Raw genomic sequence first — 27,240 nt, forward strand, 5'->3', positions numbered from 1 at the left:
GGAGCGGGTTAGCGAATCATTTGAGTCAGTTTGGGGATCGCGAATCATTTGAATCAGTTCGGGAGTTCGGAGTGGGTTCGCGAATCATTTGAGATATTAAACAAATCGTGACTAAAAAGTGCACGTGTCTACATGATGAAGTCATACTAGCAGAGTGGCACGTGTGCATTTTGAGTGTGTTCTTTCACTGCATTATTCCATGTATTCAAATGCATTTATGAATGCATGTGAAAGATCACAAAATTTAAGATATAGGGGTTAGAAAATGTATATATTTATATAATTTTTATAGTTAATCAGTATCACACGAAGAGTGCCATTTCAGTTTTTCTCCAAAAATCAGCATGATTAAAATGTGATATTAAGTTCCTACAAACAATAATTTAATTACAAATACTACATTTTGAAGAATAATGTAATATATGAATGAATAATAGCCTAAAGAACCTTTGTGCCAAAAGGGTTCTTTCTTGTCATTATAGAACCTTTTTAAAATAAAAGGTTCTTTGGTGTTGAGCAAAGAACCCTATGGTTCTATTTAGAACCCCAATGAACCCTTTTTTCTAAGAGTGTAGTGTAGTGTATAATAATAGGCAAATTCAAAAAATGCATCTTTTTTATCTCTCCTTCACTCATTTGTTGTAAATGAAGACAATAACAGATGATTTGAATAAATCTCTAATTTCTTTTTTATAGACTAGACTTTAACTCCCCAACAGCAGTGAATCACGGCCGTATGCTTTCTTGACTATCATTTTTGACTCTAATTTGATGGTTTATAGGTTCAGGGTTTTTTTATGAGGGAATAATGAGCTCTGAAGCTCTCTCAGAAGTTATTAAACACATTAGTTTCTGTGAAGAATGATAGGATGCGGATGGAGACAGCTGCCATGACCTCTTTTATGGATCTTTAGACATATTTTGTAATAATACACTATTAGAGGAGATAAAAAGTGCTTAGTGAAGTGGGAAAGAGTGTTGTAAATAACACCGGCATGATTGAAATTGCCACGTATCCCTGTAAATGACATGCTGGCTGATGACTGATCTGTGGTTAGCTTGAACGGACACATTTAGAGTCTGTGAGATGGATACCGTGGCACTTCAGCATGATTACTGAGTTTAATTTTGGGCTGATGTCTTTATGAAATATGCACTTTGCATTTCCTGCAGCTGAGCTCAGTTCATATACAGTAAATGGAGACTTTGCTGAGACTCTTTCTCAGGAACCAAGTGCATAAACATCCACTGTGACTTAAGAACTAGTTTGACCAGTTATACAGTCTTAAAAAATGGCGATGTAAAGAAACACTACCTGCTGTGCATAAACCTATAGACTTAACAGGTAATATGCATGTTACACTGTAAAAAATTGCTGTAGTTTCTACAGCAAAATTTTACAGAATTTTACTGTATAAACATTTTACAAGATGCAGCTGTATTTCGCAATGCATTATGGGTCAAATAAGGTTTTACAGTTGTTAACAGTATATTTCCACGTCAACTGTAATTCATTTACAAGAAGCAGGTGTTTCCTACACTAATTTACTGTAGTGTGGCATTATGGGATTGCGCGCGCATCATTCAAATTCAGACACCCAGCCGACTGGAGCAGCTCGAGAACGATTGAAGATAAGAGGCTTTATTCATAATTCCTGGTAAGTTCACTTAATTATACTTAAGAAATATAACCCTTTATATTTATTTAAGTTAATCTATAAGCGATTTCATGTCACAATAGCCTCCTATCCTGACATTTAGTGGCCTTGGTAACTTCTGTGCAGTAAACTGGGAATTGCTATCATAGCATAGTTGCGCCAAATGTTCGATTTTTGGAAGTACAATGTTCTTATTGAGAGCATTTAAAAGTAGTGTTTACCTAATGCGAACGATTGTCATAGTAACTAACGTTACTATCTATCTAAATAACTGACGAACAGCAACATTTGAAATTTCATTCGTTTATATGTGTTCAACTATCCCATATTGACTCGACGCCTTACTATAATAAATGAAAGACATCTTTATTTGCCCGACTGGACAAGTTTGCCTGATTAAAAAAAAAAAAAAAAAGACTGAGGAAGCATCGAAACGCGAGAATTATTCTGATTATATTAACGTTTCATTCAACATCAAAACAAGCTTAACCGCACACATAAACTCACAGAAAACACATGAAGTTAAATGTTCAACTGTTGAGTTTATTTATAACATATAAGAAGCAAGTGAGCTATTTTGCTGAGTATCACGATTGCAAATACATAGTTCAATAAACAATTAGTTCACAAGTTACTTACTTTTTTAGACACAATATTAACTGTTGTTGTATTTCACCAACGAATATAGTTCCAAACAAAGACCAAAGCAAAACTATTTTGCTCATTCTCAAATCAAAACTCTCCAAACTTGAGCTAAATGATTCATATTTTTGAACGGATCGGTTCAATGAATGACTCAGTTGATTCCCTCATTAAGTTATTTACTGCCACCTAATGGCGGATTAGTTTCAGGTTTAATAAGCAGCATTGCATTTTTCCAACATTTATTAATTGTATTTTCAAATTTCATATAATTTTGCACTGTTAATTATTTAATTTGATTGGTGGTACAGTCCTACAATGTAATATTACAATTTATAATTATAAATTATATAATTTATAATAGTTTGTTTATTCTAATATATATGCCTTTTGGGGTGTTAATTTTGGTCTCATTTACAGTACATAATGCTTTAAAGAAATCACAAGATAATTTTCTTTATGTCTTTTAGGTGCAAAGAATATCAGCTGATGTGGAGAAATGTTCGATGCTTCAAGACTCTGAAGCTGATTTTATTAGGTAATATATTAATTATTTAAATAATTTTATAAACTTGTAATTTAGATTACATTTTTATTGAAATACTGCATTGTAGGTTACATTATTGCTTATATTTATTCATTTCAGGTCCACCCAGTGGCTTTTGACTATTTGAGGGTCAGATGGTTGTGAATTCATACCTCAACATTGTGCGTCCCGGGAGCAGGCATCTTTTGCACACATTAATTTTTTCAAAGGTAAACAAGTTTTACTTAAGTAATTTCATTCGCGAAAAAGGTTACTTATTCAATGTAGTCATTCATCACTGTTAACTGTTAATGTCGTTCCAAACCCGTAAAAGCTATGTTCATCTTCAGAACACAATTTTAGATATTTCAGAGGAGAACCGGGAGGCTTGCGTCTGTCCCACTGACAGCCAAACAATTAACAATGTCTAAGCCCAGAAAAGTATGAAAAGGATTGTCAGAATAGTCCATCTGCCATCAGTGGTTCAACTGTAATTTCACGAAGCTACAAGAATACTTTTTTTATGCAAAGAAAACAAAAAGAACAACTTTATTCAACAAAGACGTTATTTTTGATTATGTCAGCCACACCACACGGATACGCTGTTTTCGTTCAAATCAAAGCATAAATAAACATAGAAAGCGTGTCCATGTGACCCAGCTGACACAGAACAGGCTATGTAGTGTGTGTCCAGCAGATACTCTCCAAAAATGGCACTACACTGACGCAGAGGAGGTGAATTGTTGAATAAATCGTTATTTTTGTTTTCTTTGCATACAAAAAGTATTGTCGTCGCTTCATAACGTTACTGTTGAACCACTGATGGACTATTCTGATGATGTCTTTCTACTTTTCTGGGCCTTGACAGTGGTATTTACTGGAGAGTCTATGGGACGGTCACAATCTTCCCAGTTGCATCCAGAATATCTTAAATTGTGTTCCGAAGACGAACGAAGCTTTTACGGGTTTGGAACGACATGGACATAAGTGATTAATGGCAAGATTTTCATTTTGGGGTGGAGTAACCTTTTAAGTACTGGTAAATGCTGATTGTTTGTATAAGTGGCATTTTGACATTTATTTTATTGAGCTAGTTTCATTTGATACATAACTTTATCCTGATGCTTTTGCTTGTTTTTATGTGCAGATGTTTTCTTGGAATCACAACACTCACTGGATACAAGACGGACACATAGAGGCAAAACAAGTGGAAAAGTCTCCCTCATGTGTGTGCTCATCTCAGAAAGTTGATGGACTTTCAGTATGTATTTATTAAATTGTCTTTTGCAGGAATATTCTTAATTTAATAGAACATAAGCTCAAACAACAGAATTTGTGATTTAATGTTGATTCCAGCATTTTATTTGAATCATTTTCTTTAAAACATTTTTTTTTTCTTTTTTTAAATGTTTAAAAAAATTATACAAATTCTGTTGATTGACCTTCATTTTTATAGAAAGTTAATGTTCTACTCTGAATATGGCTTTTTTTAAACAGTTATTTGTGATGCTATGCTATTTTTATGATTAGATTTAACTGTTGAAAGACTGAAAATTGTATTTTACCAGTAAAAGCCTTGCAATGTCTTTCTGCCAGTTTTAATAAATACTTATTTGCATCATCATTGACTTGGTTTTCATTCATTTGTAAATGTATTAAGATAGAGCTCATGATAATGCATTTATATCAGTATTTTATAGTTTACTGTTAAAATTATTCTTTAAAGCAGTTTCATTGTTAAATTATTACAACATCATATTGTATTTAGGGGTATTTACATGATTTTATTGGCAACTTTTGTTGCCAGCTAAATACTGTAATTTAATGAAATTACAAAAAAATGCTGTAAAATATATTTACAGGATTTTATTGGCAACTTTTTTGCCAGGTAAATACTGTACTTTAGTGAATTTACAAAATATTGCTGTAAAATAAACTACTTGTAAAATTCAATGTTACTGTAAAAAATACTACAAACTACTGTATTTCACATACAGCAATTAACTGTTATTTGCTTTGCAGTAATATCCTGTAATCCATTTTACAACAATTAACATCATTTTTACAGGATTTTATTGGCAACTTTTTTGCCAGTAAAATCCTGTAAATTCTACAGTACATTTTTTACAGTGTACGCATGACGTCACAATTTTCACAACTTTGTATCTTCATAGTTTAGACAGAGACGATAAAACTGTATAGTTTCCAAAAACTTACAACCTGTTTTTAAAAGTTGGCATTTAAGGCCCCAAAAATGCATTGTCATGTAAATTAACGGCCAAAACGCATACAATATTTTTTTAGCTGAAAATGGTGTTGTGTAAACACCCCATACAGTATATCTAGAGATACAACATACACAAATTACTGAAGAAAAATGTTAAAAAATGTAACCACAACTTTTTATCTCACAATCGCGAGTTATAAAATCAGTATTGTGTGTTATAAATTTGCAATTCCGAGAAAAGCTCAGAATTACAAAATATTAAATTGCATTTCTGACTTTTTTTTCTCAGAATTGCGCATTTAAATCACAATGCTGAGTTTACATCTCGCAGTTCCGAGAAAAATTACATGAATCATTTGAGTCAGTTCATGAATTCAGAGCGTGAATCAATTTAATCAGTTTGGGAGTTCGGAGAGGGTTCGCGAATCATTTGAGTCAGTTTGGGAGTTCGGAGCTATTATTATTATTATTATAAAAAGTACTTTTTTTCAGTGGCGGAAGCAGGCTTTCATAAGAATCAGATGACCACATGACTCAAAAATGTATTCTGATGCTAAAGATGCCAGAAGACAGTATAAGTTGTGTTTTTATGAGGAGGTGATTTTACTGTATATGAACTTATGATGTGATTCATTCAAAAGCCTAAGATTTCTAGAAATAAGCGCAAGCATTAATCTCCAACTCAAAACTTGATGGTCACTGGGACATATTCAGATCGTACAAAAATGTATGAATGGGATCGTACGAATTGGCAACCCAATCTAAACAAAATTTAATATTTACAAAATCCTGTAGTATTTTGTTGCTGATGGAAAACATCAACAAATTGTGACTGAATATATTCAGGAGATCCCTTTTGAAAAGGTCAAGGCCTGCTTCCCTTTATTTATGATGAAGATAACCGTTTTAATTCACTGAAGTTGAAAATCAATGTTCTTATGAATCATTTCCACTATCGGATCAATCAGCTGCTGTTGTATGTGTGTGCAACAAACAACCTCACCACATGAACATTTACCCATAATGCCCTTCCGTTGTCATATAATTCCATGTAGAACCTTTAACATCCATGAATTCATTCCATTCCTCAAAAGGTTCTTCATGAAACTGTTCACAGAAAGTTCTTTGTGGAATTAGAAGGGTTATTTTGGGATCTTTTATTTTTAAGTGTGTACAATCTGCATAGGCCTAACGATATGGAATATTGTTTAATACACTACCGCAAAGGTGATTGTGATATTTTTTTAATGCATAAACAACAACATCAATTACTATACTAACACATGAAACAAACTATAAGATAAATATTGTATTAATATCAGCAACATTAACAGTGATAAATGAATCTGCACCAAAAAAAAAAGCCTTTAAAACTGCAAAAAGAAAAAAGAAGATACTAATTTTAGGCTATTTTCAAGTTAATAAGCTTTTTTCCTATCCCATAAGCCTGCACACTCTTAGAAATAAAAGTTATTTGGGGTTCTATATAGAACCCTAGGGTTCTTTACTCAACTGCAAAGAACCCTTTATGCCAAACGGTTCTATATAAGGAGAAAAAACCCTTTTTGGCGTAAAATGGGGCTATTATAATATATATGCATTATTTTTGTGCTTTTACTTCAATTTTACTTTTTTTTCAGTTCTCCTCTGACATTTAGATTTAATATTATTTCTCCTTCACTATAACCGAACCTTACACATAACCGTAAATTGACACTTTAATACAAATAAGATTTAATAATGTTTTATGGTGATCGTAAGTGTTTTTATCTGAATACTATTTAAGGTTTAATCTGACATTAATGATAAAATGAGATTGCATTGATGATGAGACACACAAGTGATAAAAAATCGTTTTATAGGTCACTTAATAAAAACACGGCAATTTATGCTGCAACAACATGCACAGATGTAAATGAAAACGTCAAACACATTGATTAATAAAGGTGTTTACTTTTATCCAGTCTAGAGTGAAAAAGATAAGATATGAGTGAAAATATGAGTCTTTGGTAAAGATCCCTGACTGGATCGATACTGTAATCAGGACACAAACACGACTGATTTACTTCCATGAACTGCAAATTATTAATCAAGTATTCTCTAATGGAGCTCAGATGTGACAAAATTATTTCCATGTGTACCTCAGTATGTAAAAAAAGTATGTTTGAAAAAAAAACTAAATTATAATTTAACCAACTAATTAATAGACGCAGCTAAAAAGGTCAATTTTAAAATACATTTTCTTTTTATATACAATTTTATTTTAAATATAAATTAAATGGTCAAACCTAGAAAGACTAGCACATCACAGATGCTGTCCAGAAATGCTTGTTTTGCAACCAGAACGTTCATGTAAAAAAATATGTTTTAGTTGTGCATCTAACCAGTTTGATGTATATTGCTGTCTGAAAGTTCGCTCAGTCTCCTCCAATGCACTTACGAGTACCTCAGAAATGAACAATCACAATAAATCACTCAGAAAAACAGGTCACAGGTGCAGATATCCACAAAATAAAACCAAGACAACAAATCCATGCATCTTCAATATTTCAATCAGTAAACATGTCATATTATTACTAAATGTATTGGTTTAATGAGTTTTACTCTAAAAACAGCAGGACTTTTATGTGTAAAATGTCAACGTTCCTGCATTCGTCTTTACAATGTGGAAAGGTCAAAGCATTTCTCAAAGATTTATCATAATGCAGTTGAAACCTACACAGATAATCCATGGCAAAACAGGTTATGACACAACACTCTCACTGGTTGCTTATCAGACGACTATCGCTGACAATATCGGCAGATGAAAGCACTTAACATAATTTAGCCATTTCATTTCATTATAGAGGCATGCCAATTGTAATAAAAACTAGAAAAAAATATTGCGTATTTTCATTTACGTTTATTAAAACTATTAAAATTAAATCAGTGTGTTTATTATTATATACTACTATTATAATGTCTGAATTGCCTTTATCATTGTATCCAAAACACTGTTAATTGGTGTGCATGAGCCACTGTGGCTAATGAATGGATCTCAGACACAAAAGAGACACGATAGCGACTGTGTGAGATTCAGCGGCCCGAACGAAAGCAGCACTAATTTGTTTTGACAGATGTTTAATGGACCATTTGACACAGGACAAACACATAAACCATTGTTCAAGCCCTGTTTTGTGAGGAACACACATTAACTCCTGGCATGACATTTGTATTCTGCTGTGTGGCATGCAAAACTATCTAAAATGATCTAAAGAAGTGGCCAAAACTTCTAAAACCAGCCTGATCCAAGTATATTTATACACGTTGTTTCTGTAAACTCATATTGGCTAGGTAGGTGCATAGGAAAGAGTAAAACAGTCATGAACGTTTCCTCAATCGGTAAAATGCATGTTTTTTCACGCTCACGTACAACAATTGCATTAAGAATGTTTGCTAATCTGCAATACGTCAATAGGACGTTTCCAATCAGATGTCGAGAAGACGTATAGAAGATGTCTATGATTAAGAATGAATGTAAAACTGATATTTTAAAGACGTCTATCAGATGTTTGTACACAGCAAATGTTTTCCAGATGAAGTGATGTTTAACAGACATCTTGCAGACATATGTGTGCTATCTGGTTAACAGTAAACCTCCCTGAAAATCAGTAGATAGCACATGTACATCTTAGAGATGTCTCTTAAAGATCTCTTCATCTGGAATAGATCTGATAGACGTATTTAAGATAACAATACACTGTACATTCATAATCTTAAAGACATCTTCTTAATGTCCTATAGAGGTATTGCAGATGAGCAAACACTTACGTCTTGCAGATGTAAATGCAGACGTCAAATAGACGTCTAAGTGATGCACTATCAGGGTAAAAATTAATATAAGCGATTTAATATATGATTTAAACCTGCATCCTTCATCCAGTCGTGGTGGATAATGTCCCACCCCTCGAGACTATCAGCACTGTTCGTCTCTGGCTTTATCCAGCCATATTCACTAACTTTGACAAAGTGATGCTATGATAAACACAGCGTTTTGACCCCAGGGTAATACAATGAAACGCCTCAGATATTAACAGCGTCCTGGATGGAAATAAGCGCTCGAAAATCAGCCTGAATGAAAACATTCGCGTCGAAACTAGTGATGATCTTAGCGGTGAGTGTGAGTAGGACAGAATATAACGGGACGCAGATCCAAAGCGGAACTTTCGGAGTCTTGAAAAAACGCGCGAATCATGGCGAAGAAGAAACGGGTTCGGGTTCGTCAAGGGATTCCCAGATGACTTCTAGAGGAAGACATGCCAGCCAACCTCAACACCTCCAGCCACAGCACCAACTGTAACTTCCCAGCGCTCGTCTTCGGGATATTATTGATCATCATCATCATCATCTGCGGGAACGTGCTCGTGCGTGTGAGCGTGTGCACGGAGAAAGCGCTCAAAACCACAACCAACTACTTCATCTTCAGCTTGGCTGTTGCTGATCTGCTGCTGGCGGTTCTGGTCTTACCTCTGTTCGTGTATGCAGAGGTCAGTCATTACCTAGGGGTTTGACATTTAGTCTAATATAGTGTTTAAGGAGACCAGGGAACAAACAGATACCAACTTTATAACCTTGCTAAGCCGGTTTATCTGCTGATCATCTTAAACGACGAGGTAAAACCTGCCTACCTCTGTAAGTTTTTAACACTTTCATGATGGTTTTCGCACGTCAACTATATGAAGGCTAATAACGTGATTTTATGCAATACTGAAAAATGCTAATAAATTATTTACATGTCGTTTTGATCATATGTAATATTTTCTGAATGATAAAATATATTTAAATATTAAATTTTGAGTTTGTGCGCGCTTGTGCTTGTATGTAGCTCTCTCTCTCTCTCTCTATATATATATTAATATTATAATATTAAAAATATGAATATTGCAATCTAACAGAACAATAACAGAATAAGAGAACATACTGTATATTTATCTTTTATTGTTAACACTATTGTTTCTTGATAAAAATAAAAAAACAGCAAACAAACTTGAGGAAAATAATATTAATTAATACATATAAATTAATAAATTTTGAGTGGGTGTCTGTGCGTGTGTGTGTGTGCATATGTAATATTTAATTATTAAAATATTTAAATTTATTAATATAAATTTATAAATTATACACTAGGAAATTATTTAAATATATATATATATATATATATATATATATTTGTGTTTGTGTGTATATACAAATACAATTAATATTTACAAAATATAAAATCATTAAATAAATTTAAATAAAGTTATTTAAATATTTATCATATATACACGCAGACACATCATATGAAAAATTTAATTATTTAAATATATATGTTAACATTGTTTCAACAATAACTAAAGCTTGCCATTAACTACAGTTTTCATGGTAACAGTAATGTAATCCATTAACTTGGTTGTAATTAAATTCTTACCCAATCTGGTAAACAACTATATTGCCTTGCATGAAAAAAATGTGCAGACATGCATTAATTCGGCCTCCTCCTGCTGAAGCTGTCTGTCTCTGCCAGATCCGGGCGTCATAAACACACATCACACAATGTGCATTGTCTTACCAAAAAAGCAATTAAGAATCTGTCCTTTTCTCCTGGCCAATAATTAAAATGCCATTAAATCCTCCTCTCTGCTGTTTTATTTCTTTTTTTAGACTGCGGGATGCATATCAGCCACTAAATTACCATCAGCCCCGGAGCATGAGACGTGTGTGTGTGTGTGTGTGTTTGGATTGTTTGTTGTGACAACACCAAGCTGATAATAAGGAAATGAAGGTTTCACGGTCGCTCCACTGTGGCTCTAAGAACACAAAGTTAAAGGAGAAGCTGAAAGCGGTCGGAGAGCAATGAGAAAGGGGTGACTGGAAAAAATGAGAGAGAAGCAACAGATGGGTGAAGAGTAAAAGATGATGATTTTCTCTCTTCTCAGTTCCAGGATGGGGTTTGGTCACTCAGTATGACCCTCTGTGATGGACTGATGACCATGGATGTCATGCTGTGCACCGCATCTATATTTAACCTCTGTGCCATCAGCATAGACAGGTGGGTCTGACTTCAACCTGATGCACACATTGTGTCTTTGGGACACAGGATTAGTACCAAAAAAGTAAAATAATAATGATTTTAATTAATTAATTAATTAAAAATTAATAAAAACCCTTTACTTAAAAATGGTAAAAGTACATGCCTGCTTAAAACAAATACTTAAATAATAAATAAAAATAAGAATAAAAGAAAAATTAATTAAAAATAAAAGTTTAAACTTATTTTAGTTAGGTATAATTTCTCTTTTTTATCTAATTGAAATATTAAAATACTTAAAACTAAATATTATTAAGAACAGGCACACTTAATAATAACAGCAATGTATTAATTATTTAATTAATAAATTATGAAAACTTCAACTAAAATAAAAATAAAATATATTAATAAATAAATAAATAAATAATATATCAATGATGCTAAAATAAAACTGGCTGGACAAAAACAACACTTTTTATTTAGACACATTTTTTTTTTATCAAACTCATCATCAAAAGTATGAAATAACACAAATTTGAAAATAATAATAATATAAAAAAGGTATAGTTTATATATATATATTACATTGTTATTATTTTTCCATTTTCATTTTAGTTAGATTTCAATAATTTCATTTGGCAGTTTAGTGTTTTTGTCATTATTATAATTGTTATTATTTTAAAATAATAATAAGTCTGTATAGTTTTTATTTCTATTTCAGTTTTAGTTATTTTAGTATATCACAAGTTAAACTAAATGAAAAGATGAAATGAAAAATGCTTATAAAAATATAACTTTTTGTATTCTATTTTATTGAACGTTTATTTATTTTAAGTAATGAATACATGTTTTGTATAGTTTTAGTTATCTTTAATAACCCTGTTCCCAACCTTATGTAAATTAGATTTCATGCCAATGTACAGTAGTTTCTACTTCTAAATAACTTTCTACTGCTTCTAATAAACATGTTTTTATTTCCAGTCATTATCAAAGAACAAAACTCACCATGGTAATCCGGAAATCACTTTATTTTAAGGATAGTGTTGTGTGGAAGACATCAAATGTGTAAAACAGGCCTTAAAGCTCTGATTCTTGAACGCATGGAAATCTGGATAAGGATGGATACATGTAAATTCATGCAGTACACTGATTTTACACAGCTAGGATTTACCCCTTTACTAGCTTTGCATGGATTGTCTTGTAATACCTGATACGGCTGGCTCCAGGTTCATCGCTGTCTCCATCCCTCTTAATTACAACCGCAAACACGTGGATCAGCGACAGATTGTCCTGCTTTCTGCCACATGGATCCTGGCCTCGGCCGTGGCCTCCCCAGTGATGTTCGGAGTCAACAAGGTCCCCAACCGGGACCACAGCGAATGCAAGCTGGAGGACAACAACTACGTGGTGTATTCCTCCGTCTGTTCGTTTTTCATGCCGTGCCCCATCATGCTCCTGCTGTACTGCGGGATGTTTCGCGGCCTGAGGAATTGGGAGGAGGCACGGAAAGCCACGCTGAGGAGCAGCATGAAGGCCTGCCGAAAGCTTCAGGAGGCCGCCTCGTCCCTGCAGCCGCTGTCCGGCCTGCCGCCCGTCATCAGGAAAGATCTGTCTGACATTACCTTAGAGGAGCTGGAGCAGGAGCCCGTGTGCATGCTCGCCTATCCCGGTGGGAGCTACCATGAACATCCAAACCAGAACCGGCAAAAGAAGAGAGCCAAAATAAATGGGAGGGAGAGGAGAGCAATGAGGGTGCTTCCTGTTGTAGTAGGTAAGAAGACATGAAATACATCATGTCCTGTTATACTCTAGATCTGATGAGAGACTACAGATGAGCTGCAAATATTCGGTCACATCTCAGGGCCATTTAAAAAATGGTAAAAAACTATTATGAAGAAAGAAATGGAGGCCAGCACCGAAACTATTCACTTTCCCTTATAAATCAAATTATAAAGAGAAAATACCACGACATGTTTTTCAGTACATTTACAAAATGTTATGTATATATATAAAAAAAGATGATTGTATTTAATTAATTGATGGATTGTTTATTTTTTAAATTGCTGCTTAATAGGGCCCAACCAATATTCTTCCCATATAAATAAATGATTATTTAGAAAATTAGAAAATGTATAATTTAATTTTTATATATTAAAAAAAGTAGAAATAATTTTTTTTTATTATGCAGGTTTTAGGAGAAAATGTACATGCTTTTTCAAAAAAAAAATCTGATTAATTGATGGGTCATTTATTATTCAAATACACATTTAACAGAGTGCAACCAACATTCTGACCCTATAAGACATATTATCGTCTAATTTGAGTATATATGTATTATATAATTAGTTATATATTATATACTTTGAAATTCATAGTTTTTTAGTTTGTTTGAAGGAGACAATTAACGTGACATTCTTAAACATTTATTTTTATTAATGAAAAAATGACAGGTAATTAATCACTAAAGTAGCAAAGAAACATTTTTGCCTAAAAGTAAAATGTATTAAGGGAAACTAATTTCTTTTCTAGTAGCTTTGATTCAACCATAAAATGCACCACAACAAAACTGCAGATGCATATTTATACCTCTGCTCTCTCTGATCTCCATCCGAGTTAAAAAACAAGAGATGAAAAAAAATTTGTACCTGGCTTAGAGGAGCGATTACAAACACTCTTTCTGTGTGCTGAAATGAGGAACTCCTTCGAGCCTCATTGGCTAATCATTCGTCACCAGTCCTCCAATCAGATTATGATGTAAGCCTGGCTCTAGACCAGCAGGCAGAGCTGGGGCAGCCGTCACACTGAGACATGCACTTATCCTCTTCACAGGTTCCTGATAGATGTGCCACTGATGTGATCTGTACAGTACTGACAGTACCTGCCAATCATTTCACCCCTTGTCAACCTGAGAACAGATGAGAGAGAGAGAGAGAGAGAGGGAGGGGTCAGGATTTCCACAGTACACATTGACAGTCAAGTTCAAAAGCTCAATCTCAAAAAAAAAGTTGAATATATAACATGACATTTATTTGTTTGCAAAAGTAAATAGCATAAAGGCCAAAGTACACTGAACCCCACTGACTCCTTAAAAATTCTACACTCTTAAGGTTCTTTATTGGCATTCCATTAAGAACATTAACCTACATCCAAGGTTCTAAAAGGTTGTTTTTTTTTTCCCACAACAATGCCATTGAAGAACCATTTCTGGTTATCTAAAGAACCCTTAAGTCAGCAGTTCATAAAAGAACCTTTTTTTCTTAATGTGAAGAACATTTTAATAATCTGAACAACCTTTTTCCACTGTTAAGAGCCTTTTGTAAATGAAAGGTTCAATGGATGCTGAAGGATTTTCATTAAACCATGAATGGTAGTGAAGGAACTTTATTTTAAAGAGTGTTTCACAAAAGGTTCTTTATAGTGCAATTAAAAAAAAATCTTCACATTAAGAAAGGATTTTGCAGCCATGCTGTAGAAGAACCATTTTTGGTTCTCCAAAGAACCTTTCAGTGAACAGTTCTTAAAATAACCTTTTTTTTTCTTATATTGCAAAGAACATGAGTGTCTGCACCATCCGACAACTATGTTGAATTTACTATTAAGTGTGCTGCAGTTTTGTCGACTGCCACTTTAAATGCTCATGGTCTTTAAAGTGTAGTGCACTTTACTGTAGAGCAGTTTGTGTAAATTACGTGTCGTTTGAAAAAACGTTGACGTGTCATCTCCAGGTGCCTTCCTGTTCTGCTGGACGCCGTTCTTCGTAGTGCACACGATGAGGGCTCTCTGTGAAGACTGCTACATCCCCAGCAGCGTCACTAGCATCGTGACCTGGCTAGGCTACGTCAACAGCGCCCTCAACCCTGTCATCTACACCAGTGGTTCCCAAACCTGTCCTGGCGTACCCCCAACACTGCACGTTTTCTTTGTCTCCCTAATTAAACACATCTGATTCAACTCATCAGCTCATTAACCCATGTGATAATGAGCTGATGAGTTGAATCAGATGTGTTTAATTAGGGAGACAAAGAAAACGTGCAGTGTTGGGGGTACGCCAGGACAGGTTTGGGAACCACTGATCTACACCATCTTCAACACAGAGTTCAGGAAGTTCTTCCGGAAGTTCCTGCCAACTCTGCCCAACTGCTGCAAGCTCTTTGCTAACAGTTTATGAACAAAACATAGCCTACCCAAAAGTATAAATAAACCAGACAAATAATGCATACATGTAAATACAGCATGTTGTATGAAACAAAAATGAAGTTTGGTTATTGCTGCCTTTATGTTTTTACTTCATGATTTAATTTGGTATGTTTACATTTTGAGAGCTGCAATGAATTTGCTTCATTCATTCACGAATTTGCATAAAATGTTTGTAAAATCATTCTTATGTAAACTATCGTTTCATGAAATGATTCTTAAAATAATTTGTGTACTGTTATGTTTTTTTGCGTAAGTAATAGTGATTCTTAATAAACAAACATAATTTCCATGTAAATAGTTAATAAAACTAGTGCTACTTAAATTGTTATGATCATAAAACACATGCATGTAATTCAAATGCATGTACTTTAAAAATCTGTTCATGGACCAGAGTGCTGTACGATGTTTACATGCGATGAAGAAACAATGCAAAAATACATAGAGAATGTGACATGCCCAACAAATCAGAAAGATCTTGTTTTTGAGGTGTTGTTACTGAATCAAAAATAGCAGTTTATGCTTAAACGAACAATAGAAACATTTCCTTCTGTTTGTGTTTGTGCATCAAAGAATCTCCAATGTGAAGATCAAAAGTGAATCGATGCAATCAAAAACTTTCTGTATGATTCTGAAGAACTTATTAATATAAGTAACTTGTTAGGTAAATGTAGGTTAGACGTTCGCTGGTGATTGTTTTCATGCCTTTCGTGCTATTTGTTCTCTTCGGGTCACACTGTGTTCATTAAAAGCTGAGTGAACCCGCTTACACTGGAAGTGAGTGGTTTGATTTCAGTGAACGGTGTTAGAATGCAATATTTAGAAACTAATATTTAGTTGAGTTATTGATTTCACTGCTGAGCCCACTTTGTCAATGGAATGCTTGCTGCTTTTGATTAATTAAAAAGTAAGAGTTGATCAAAGAATAGATCAGCTTGAGGGGCCATCAGCATACTGTATTACAATATATGCTGCACTGTAAAAAGTGATGTTTTGAACTTGTAAATAAAGATAGTATCAGTTAAGTACATTTTACAAACAAAAAGTATTTTTTCTTTTTACTTAAAAATGTCACGTTTAATTCAATAAGCTACTTGATATTTAGTTTTTATATATATATATATAATTATAACCTTATTTTAACCTTATTTTATTTCAAATGTAATTTCCTTAAAAGTAAAGCTAAGGGTGAGATCAAGGTCAAGCAGAGATGGTTACATGTGTCCTTCTGTGGATCAGGGGGGCGGATGTATCTCCTGATGCTTTTAAAATGAGACATGTCAAAACTTATTATGCTCAGAAACCACAGTCTGTCCAGCTTCATTCCACCCACTCTCTCGTCATGCAAATACAGAGACCTGTCCACCATCTCCTGAGACAGCTAAAAGACATCAAGCAGTCCCAGAATAACTACAACATAGGCTTAAATGCAGCATATGGAGCTAAAGAGAGCCTCTAGACACTCCATCAATGCTCAGGAAGTCTCAGTTGAGTATTTACACATAAACATTATCTCAGATGTTTCTTCTTATCAACCCCCTACTCAGACTCAGAGCTACTAGACTAGAGCTGTGTAAGGGATAATCGCTATACATTATCCTCCTGCTTATTACATGGCTACCGACCAAATAAATAAATAATTTGACACAAAATATTAAAAGGGAGTTTATTGATTTAAACCCGATTGTATTGCTTCCGCTAAAGAAAATAATACGCTCCGTCTCTACGGTTAGAATCCTGTCCATAGCAACGCTCTGTTTTTCATGGCAACGGTCTGTTATACTCCGCACAGCGGTCTGTTATCAAGAAATAACAGACCGCATTCTACATTGGAGATCAACCAAGCCATGTAATAATATAAGTTAATAAAATAAGAACGTCCCCAGTTAGTTAATAACTTACATCAAGAGTCTTTCCCCCTGAAATTTAGAAATCTAAATTGGTGAATCTAGAAGAAATCTACAGATGCCAACAGATGGAGGATAGGCTACACTCTAAAAAATGTAGTACATCTGCATCTGTACATTAATAAATAAAACTGAGTAGAAATAAGTTAACATTAAACATTAAAAATAACAATTTATAAATTAACTTTTTATTTATGAACTTTTTTTTTATTTCCTCTCAACTTTTCCTCCTCTATTCCATACAACCACAAATACATACATGACATTGGCTTTTATTTAATTTTATTTAAATTTTACTCAATTATTTTGGTAAATTTAATTCAAACAATCAAGTAAGATTTTCAGAGATTTTATTAAGTTAATTAAGTTAAATATTTACTAAGCCACAGAATATTTTTTGAGTGTAGGTTTAAAACAAACTCCATCTAAATGTGGATTTTGAAGGTTTTATTTGATGATGGTGATGATACAGTCCTCCCTCAAATGTGAAACTAAGTCCTTGTCAGCCACCAGTTATTGTGTATGTGTACATGCATAGCAATAATAATATTAATGTATTTGATTAAGACATTAAGGCAATTCAGTATTCTGATGCTTAGTTGTGTGAAGCTAAAAAGTTATTTTGCTTGTGAAACAAAAAGTATTTAAACAATTAATTTTAATCATGCTTGCAGTGCAGGGCCAGGCGGGCAGCATAATGACAAAAAAAGAGAGGATACAGAAAAGGAAGGAGAAGGAGCGCCAGGAAACCGCCAAGAGTAGCAAATCGCTAAATGCATGGTTACCGCTGTAAGAGAGGAAGGAGAGACAACCAGGGAATGGAAGTAACAGATTTTATTTTGAAGTAGAAGACCCTTTTTTTGTAAGAATTTTATTAAGTTGCTGTATTTTTTCAATCATTTTTGCAGTTATTTTTTCAGTAAAGTTAACAAAATAGCAGCAACAACCCTCTTCAGTTTAGAGTGAATATTTGTGTTGATTTAAAAGTGTTATGTGTTCTGATAACACCAAAATAATTAAAATGATGTAGTGCCTTGTGCAAAAAAATAAACAAATTATTAGTAAAACACACCCCTCTGCTTGATGCAGTTATTTTGGTTATTCTAAATATATACTTGAATCTAATAGCATAGAAAATGTTTTCAAAACATGCACATTGTGGGATGGTTTCCTTTGCTGCTCTATAAACCTAGTGAATACTAAGGAGACCATGGTTTCTGTGTGAACTGATTATTTTGTAGACATCTTTTGAAAATTAGAGTTTGAGGAAGATAAAATTAATTAACTTTTTAAATAATTTTTTTTTAAAGGAAGTCAGTGTTGCGTTAATATATATACTTTTTTGTTTTAAAAAAAGAAAAAAAAATACGTAATTATGAGAAGTGCCCTTTATTTCACTTGAGCCCCTGCCCCTCAAAATGTCTGTGCACGTCCCTGCCTACTACTATATATAAAAACTACTGTGGAGTAAAAACATTAAAACACAGGAAAACTGTAGCTATGTTTTGTTGTTGTTGTTGATATAATTGATCAGGAAGTTAGATTTGACTTCTTTAAATCTCTTGATCTGGACTTGATCTGGACTTGATGATGGGGTGTTTTCTGGACTGAATATTATTTTCCTTTTTATTGCTGTCTTCTCAGGCAGCTTGCACTCCTCTTTTTGCCTTCTCTCTGACTCCATCTGATTTAGACGCTTCAGCAGCTTGTCCTTATTTTCTGTACAGGAAAGGTTTATTGTTTCAAATGAAGAGTTCAACCAGAAGAAAATCAAACATGCATGCATTCACTCATTCACCAATCTCACCATTCATCTTGAGAAGAAGTGCATGAGAGCTTTCATCCTCATACTTTACATCAACAACATCCTCCTCATGAACTACAGACTGAAGAATGTCTTTTCTCTTTACAATCTCCAGACACGCATCCATTTCTGTCCATTCAATTAATGCCCACATTCTGTCTATAATGGCGAAAATGGCGCACAATAATAAACATGTTAAATACTCATATGAGGAGGAATATAATTTATATAGGAGGATATAATTTTATATGCAATATTACCTTTTCTTTTCATCATCATCTTTAAGAGTTCATGATCATTTCTGTTCAACTTTCTCAGTGGATAAATTTGAATCAATTGAGTCGTGAACAGACTCCGAGGTGCCGATCTGAATCAAACGAGTCGCGAACAGACTCCGAAGTGCTTTTCTGAATCAACGGAGTCGCGAACAGACTCAGAAGTGCCGATCTGAATCAACTGAGTCGCGAATAGACTCCGAAGTGTCGATCTCAATCAACGAAGTCGCGAACAGACTCCGAAGTGCCGATCTGAATCAACGGAGTCGCGAACAGACTCCGAAGTACCGATTTGAATCAACTGAGTCGCGAACAGACTCAGAAGTGCAGATCTGAATCAACCGAGTCGCGAACAGACTCAGAAGTGTCGATCTGAATCAACCGAGTCGCGAACAGACTCCGAAGTGCCGATCTGAATCAACGGAGTCGCGAACAGACTCTGAAGTACCGATCTGAATCAACGGAGTCGCGAACAGACTCCGAAGTGCCGATCTGAATCAAAGGAGTCACGAACAGACTCCGAAGTACCGATCTGAATCAACGGAGTCGCGAACTGACTCAGAAGTGCCGATCTGAATCAACGGAGTCGCGAACAGACTCAGAAGTGCCGATCTGAATCAACCGGGTCGCGAACATGCTCCGAAGTGTCGATCTGAATCAACCGAGTCACGAACAGGCTCCGAAGTCCCGATCTGAATCAACCGAATCGCGAACAGGCTCCGAAGTCCCGATCTGAAAACTTTGACTAACGAATGTAAAAAATAAATGCATTTTAATATAGTAAAAATAATTAAGATTGATCTTCCTCTATATTATATTAACAGCCTAACTTTTAACGAGCAATACACCATAAGATCACCTTTATACTATAAACAAAACACTATATTTCAGCCTATATTAATAACCTCTATGTAAAAAAATGTAGAATACCGTTCTTACCAAATTAATTCATTAATTTAACACGTTATTAAATCATAATTAGTTTTTAAACACTTACAGGAACTTTCAGAGCTGATTTCAAAGTTACTGCGTTTATAAAACAACTCTATGAAAGACTCAGACCACGTATCTAAAAATAAATCGCTATAGTAAAAAAGAAATAATAAGAGGAGTGAAGTTTCCGTTCTGCTGTGTTTGGTCCTCACGCGCGTCTGACGCTCTGCGGCGCGTCTCCGCCCCTCACACGCGCGTTTACAGCGCTAAATCAATCATCTGTGGAAATTATTATACATTTACTTCATTGTCAGCTTCAGGTACTTCATTTATTATTGTTCAATGAACAGTTTGAAACAAAAAAAGGTTGTATTCGACAATACAAGTAGTGCTGTCGACACGCGGCTATTGGTAGTGATGCTACAGTCAAAAATCAGTAATAATTCAAACTTATCAAAATAAAATATATAAAATAATAGTTTCTATTTTAATATCCTTTAAAATATCATTCATTTCTGTGATGTGGAGCTGTATTTTCACCATCATTCCTCCAGTCTTCAGTGTCACATGATCTTCAGAAATCATTAAAATATGAAGATTTATTATTAGAATTAATAATAGTTGTGATGCCAAATATTATTTTGGAACCTGCGATACCTTTTTCAGGATTCTTCGATGTATAATTTTTTTTAAAGAACAGCGTTTATTCAAAATATAAATCTCTTCTTACAATATTCATCTTTGATACACTTCTTATCAATTTAATACATTCTAAAAGAGTTATAAACTTTTGAACTCTAGTGTTTATTGTTAGAAAAGACTTCTATTTTAAATAAATGCTCTTCTTTTTAACATTTCATTCATCAAATAATCCTGAAAGAAGTATCATAGTTCAGCAGCACAACTCTGATAATAAATCAGTAATGGAGTAATGATGCTGAAAATCACAGAAATAAAATAGATTTTAATGTATATTAAAATAGAAAAATATTTTTTTACTTCATAATAATATATTTTTTTAAATCTTGTATTTTTGATGAGTAAAAGAAACTCCTGTAAAAACAAACAAACATAAAAAATAATTCTGATCCAAAACTCTGACCAGTTTGTGTGTGTGTGTGTGCGAGTGTGTGTGTGTGTGTGTGTGTGTGTAGCACCTACACACTAATCCCCATAATAATAAAGATGTTAAATACTCATCTAAGGAGGAAACAATGTTGCATCATAATGAAAGGATGTGTAACGTACACTTTTCTGTAAACTGAGCCAAACATTTTCACTTATTTAGGGTAGAGTAAGAATATTTACTGTATTGCGCAAGTTAGTTCATACTTACTTATAATTTTATATGCAATAGTACCTTTTCTTTTCATCATCATCTTTAAGAGTTCATAATAATTTCTGTTCAACTTTATTTCTCAGTTGATAAATCCATGCACAATTCATAAAACACAACACATGCAACTGAGGTACAAGAAGCCTTGACTTCCAAAAGTAATTGAAATCATAAAAAAAAAATCAAATCGACAGGTTAAAAAAAGCCTCAGGTCCAAATATTCATTTATCACTAATGAACTGTTTGACAAACATTTCCTGCTTCAATGTAAAGATTTTAATTAAAAAAAAAAAATTACAAACAGTCTCCGGAGTCTCGATCTGAATCAACAGAGTCGCGAACAGGCTCCGAGGTGCCGATCTGAATCAACCGAGTCGCGAACAGGCTCCGAAGTGCCGATCTGAATCAACGGAGTCACGAACAGGCTCCGAAGTGCCGATCTGATTCAACCGAGTCGCCAACAGACTCCGAAGTTCCGATCTGAATCAACCGAGTCGCGAACAGACTCCGATGTTCCGATCTGAATCAACCGAGTCGCGAACAGACTCCGAAGTGCCGATCTGAATCAACCGAGTCGCGAACAGACTCCGAAGTGCCGATCTGAATCAACTGAGTCGCGAACAGGCTCCGAAGTGCCGATCTGAATCAACCGAGTCGCGAAAAGGCTCCGAAGTCCCGATCTGAATCAACGGAGTCGCGAACAGACTCATAAGTGCCGATCTGAATCAACTGAGTAGCGAACAGACTCAGAAGTCTCGATCTGAATCAACCAAGTCTCGAACAGGGTCCAAAGTCCCGATCTGAAAACTTTGACTAACGAATGTAAAAAATAAATGCATTTTAATATAGTAAAAATAATTAAGATTGATCTTCCTCTATATTATATTAACAGCCTAACATTTAACGAGCAATGCACCATAAGATCACCTTTATACTATAAACAAAACACTATATTTCAGCCTATATTAATAACTTCTATGTAAAAAAATGTAGAATACCGTTCTTACCAAATTCATTCAACACGTTATTAAATCATATTTAGTTTTTAAACACTTGACAGGAACTTTCAGAGCTGATTTCAAAGTTACTGCGTTTATAAAACAACTCTATGAAAGACTCAAATCACGTATCTAAAAATAAATCGCTATAATAAAAGAGAAATAATAAGAGGAGTGAAGTTTCCTACCGTTCTGCTGTGTTTGGTCCTCACGCGCGTCTGACGCTCCGCGGCGCGTCTCCGCCCCTCACACGCGCGTTTACAGCGCTAAATCAATCATCTGTGCTAATTATTATACATTTACTTCATTGTCAGCTTCAGGTACTTCATTTATTATTGTTCAATGAACTGTTTGAAACAAAAAAAAGGTTGTATTCGACAATACAAGTGCTGTCGACACGCGGCTATTGGTAGTGATGCTACAGTCAAAAATCAGTAATAATTCAAACTTATCAAAATAAAATATATAAAATAATAGTTTCTATTTTAATATCCTTTAAAATATCATTTATTTCTGTGATGTGCAGCGGTATTTTCAGCATCATTCCTCCAGTCTTCAGTGTCACATGATCTTCAGAAATCATTAAAATATGAAGATTTATTATTAGAATTAATAATAGTTGTGATGCCAAATATTATTTTGTAATCTTCGATACCTTTTTCAGGATTCTTCGATGTATAATTTTTTTTTTAAAGAACAGAGTTTATTCAAAATATAAATCTCTTCTTACAATATTAATCTTTGATTCACTTCTTATCAATTTAATACATTCTAAAAGAGTTATAAACTTTTGAACTCTAGTGTTTATTGTTAGAAAAGACTTCTATTTTAAATAAATGCTCTTCTTTTTAACATTTCATTCATCAAATAATCCTGAAAGAAGTATCACAGTTCAGCAGCACAACTGTGATAATAAATCAGTAATGGAGTAATGATGCTGAAAATCACAGAAATAAAATAGATTTTAATGTATATTAAAATAGAAAAAAATGTTTTACTTCATAATAATATATTTTTTTAAATCTTGTATTTTTGATGAGTAAAAGAAACTCATGTAAAAACAAACAAACATAGAAAATAATTCTGATCCAAAACTCTGACCAGTTTGTGTGTGTGTGTGTGTGTGTGATTGTGTGTGTGTGTGTGTGTGTGTGTGTGTGTGTGTAGCACTTACACACTAATCCCCATAATAATAAAGATGTTAAATACTCATCTAAGGAGGAAACAATGTTGCATCATAATGAAAGGATGTGTAACCTACACTTTTCTGTAAACTGAGCCAAACATTTTCACTTAATTAGGGTAGAGTAAGAATATTTACTGTATTGCGCAAGTTAGTTCATACTTACTTATAATTTTATATGCAATAGTACCTTTTCTTTTCATCATCATCTTTAAGAGTTCATAATTTCTGTTCAACTTTATTTCTCAGTTGATAAATCCATGCACAATTCATAAAACACAACACATGCAACTGAGGTACAAGAAGCCTTGACTTCCAAAAGTAATTGAAATAATAAAAAAAAAATCAAATCGACAGGTTAAAAAAAGCCTCAGGTCCAAATATTAATTTATCACTAATGAACTGTTTGAGAAACATTTCCTGCTTTAATGTCCAGATTTTAATTTAAAAAAAAAATTACAAACAGTCTCCGGAGTCTCGATCTGAATCAACCGAGTCGCGAACAGGCTCCGAAGTGCCGATCTGGATCAACGGAGTCACGAACCGGCTCCGAAGTGCCGATCTGATTCAACCGAGTCGCGAACAGACTGCGAAGTGCCGATCTGAATCAACCGAGTCGCGAACAGACTCCGAAGTGCCGAACTGAATCAACGGAGTCGCGAACAGGCTCCGAAGTGCCGAACTGAATCAACTGAGTCGCGAACAGGCTCCGAAGTGCCGATCTGAATCAACCGAGTCGCGAACAGACTCCGAAGTGCCGATCTGAATCAACTGAGTAGCGAACAGACTCCGAAGTGCCGATCTGAATCAACTGAGTCGCGAACAGGCTCCGAAGTGCCGATCTGAATCAACGGAGTCGCGAACAGACTCATAAGTGCCGATCTGAATCAACTGAGTAGCGAACAGACTCAGAAGTCTCGATCTGAATCAACCAAGTCCGCGAACAGGGTCCAAAGTCCCGATCTGAAAACTTTGACTAAGGAATGTAAAAAATAAGTGCATTTTAATATAGTAAAAATAAATAAGATTGACCTTCCTCTATATTATATTAACAGCCTAACATTTAATGAGCAATGCACCATAAGATCACCTTTATACTATAAACAAAACACTATATTTCAGCCTATATTAATAACTTCTATGTAAAAAAATGTAGAATACTGTTCTTACCAAATTCATTCAACACCTTATTGAATCATAATTAGTTTTTAAACACTTGACAGGAACTTTCAGAGCTGATTTCAAAGTAACTGCGTTTATAAAACAACTCTATGAAAGACTCAAGTCACGTATCTAAAAATAAATCGCTATAGTAAAAGAGAAATAATAAGAGGAGTGAAGTTTCCGTTCTGCTGTGTTTGGTCCTCACGCGCGTCTGACGCTCCGCGGCGCGTCTCCGCCCCTCACACGTGCGTTTACAGCGCTAAATCAACCATCTGTGCTAATTATTATACATTTACTTCATTGTCAGCTTCAGGTACTTCATTTATTATTGTTCAATGAACTGTTTGAAACAAAAAAAGGTTGTATTCGACAATACAAGTAGTGCTGTCAACACGCGGCTATTGGTAGTGATGCTACAGTCAAAAATCTGTAATAATTCAAACTTATCAAAATAAAATATATAAAATAATAGTTTCTATTTTAATTTCCTTTAAAATATCATTTATTTCTGTGATGTGCAGCGGTATTTTCAGCATCATTCCTCCAGTCTTCAGTGTCACATGATCTTCAGAAATCATTAAAATATGAGATTTATTATTAGAATTAATAATAGTTGTGATGCCAAATATTATTTTGTAATCTTCGATACCTTTTTCAGGATTCATCGATGTATAATTTTATTTTTAAAGAACAGAGTTTATTCAAAATATAAATCTCTTCTTACAAATATTAATCTTTGATTCACTTCTTATCAATTTAATACATTCTAAAAGAGTTTATAAACTTTGAAACTCTAGTGTTTATTGTTAGAAAAGACTTCTATTTTAAATAAATGCTCTTCTTTTTTCACCATTTCATTCATCAAATAATTCCTGAAAGAAAGTATCACAGTTCAGCAGCACAACTGTGATAATAAATCAGTAATTGGAGGTATATGATGCTGAAAATCACAGAAATAAAATAGATTTTAATGTATATTAAAATAGAAAAATATTTTTTTACTTCATAATAATATATTTTTTTAAATCTTGTATTTTTGATGAGTAAAAGAAACTCCTGTAAAAACAAACAAACATAGAAAATAATTCTGATCCAAAACTCTGACCAGTTTGTGTGTGTGTGTGTGTGTGTGTGTGTGTGTTGTGTGTGTGTGTGTGTAGCACTTACACACTAATCCCCATAATAATAAAGATGTTAAATACTCATCTAAGGAGGAAACAATGTTGCATCATAATGAAAGGATGTGTAACGTACACTTTTCTGTAAACTGAGCCAAACATTTTCACTTATTTAGGGTAGAGTAAGAAAGAATATTTACTGTATTGCGCAAGTTAGTTCATACTTACTTATAATTTTATATGCAATATTACCTTTTCTTTTCATCATCATCTTTAAGAGTTCATAATTTCTGTTCAACTTTATTTCTCAGTTGATAAATCCATGCACAATTCATAAAACACAACACATGCAACTGAGGTACAAGAAGCCTTGACTTCCAAAAGTAATTGAAATAAAAAAAAAAATCAAATCGACAGGTTAAAAAAAGCCTCAGGTCCAAATATTCATTTATCACTAATGAACTGTTTGACAAACATTTCCTGCTTCAATGTCCAGATTTTAATTAAAAAAAAAAAATTACAAACAGTCTCCGGAGTCTCGATCTGAATCAACAGAGTCGCGAACAGGCTCCGAAGTGCCGATCTGAATCAACCGAGTCGCGAACAGGCTCCGAAGTGCCGATCTGAATCAACGGAGTCGCGAACAGGCTCCGAAGTGCCGATCTGAATCAACCGAGTCGCGAACAGGCTCCGAAGTGCCGATCTGAATCAACCGAGTCGCGAACAGACTCCGAAGTGCCGATCTGAATCAACGGAGTCGCGAACAGGCTCCGAAGTGCCGATCTGAATCAACTGAGTCGCGAACAGGCTCCGAAGTGCCGATCTGAATCAACCGAGTCGCGAACAGACTCCGAAGTGCCGATCTGAATCAACGGAGTCGCGAACAGGCTCCGAAGTGCCGATCTGAATCAACCGAGTCGCGAAAAGGCTCCGAAGTCCCGATCTGAATCAACGGAGTCGGATCTGAACGGAGTCGCGAACAGACTCATAAGTGCCGATCTGAATCAACTGAGTAGCGAACAGACTCAGAAGTCTCGATCTGAATCAACCAAGTCGCGAACAGGGTCCAAAGTCCCGATCTGAAAACTTTGACTAAGGAATGTAAAAAATAAATGCATTTTAATATAGTAAAAATAATTAAGATTGATCTTCCTCTATATTATATTAACAGCCTAACATTTAAAGAGCAATGCACCATAAGATCACCTTTATACTATAAACAAAAC

General features: G+C 34.3%; 1 protein-coding gene across 1 annotated transcript; it reads left to right on the forward strand.

Annotated features, from left to right (window-relative positions):
• Positions 1-9,339: 9,339 nt before the first annotated feature.
• Positions 9,340-15,270, forward strand: LOC113085976 (D(4) dopamine receptor-like). The gene is made up of 5 exons (XM_026255311.1): positions 9,340-9,579; positions 11,011-11,123; positions 12,329-12,873; positions 14,828-14,961; positions 15,160-15,270. The coding sequence occupies exons 1-5, from the start codon at positions 9,349-9,351 to the stop codon at positions 15,268-15,270; spliced, it is 1,134 nt and encodes a 377-aa protein (XP_026111096.1). The 5' UTR covers positions 9,340-9,348.
• Positions 15,271-27,240: the final 11,970 nt, after the last annotated feature.

This window comes from Carassius auratus, unplaced genomic scaffold (assembly GCF_003368295.1).
Source record: "Carassius auratus strain Wakin unplaced genomic scaffold, ASM336829v1 scaf_tig00042620, whole genome shotgun sequence".
Lineage (NCBI taxonomy): Eukaryota > Metazoa > Chordata > Actinopteri > Cypriniformes > Cyprinidae > Carassius > Carassius auratus.

Excerpts from the sequence above, each read along its gene's own strand:
- LOC113085976 (XM_026255311.1), top strand. The coding sequence starts at position 9,349 with ATGCCAGCCAACCTCAACACCTCCAGCCACAGCACCAACTGTAACTTC. Across the intron at positions 12,874-14,827 it reads GGTGCTTCCTGTTGTAGTAG|GTGCCTTCCTGTTCTGCTGG; the intron begins GTAAGAAGACAT and ends TGTCATCTCCAG. Across the intron at positions 14,962-15,159 it reads TCAACAGCGCCCTCAACCCT|GTTTGGGAACCACTGATCTA; the intron begins GTCATCTACACC and ends ACGCCAGGACAG.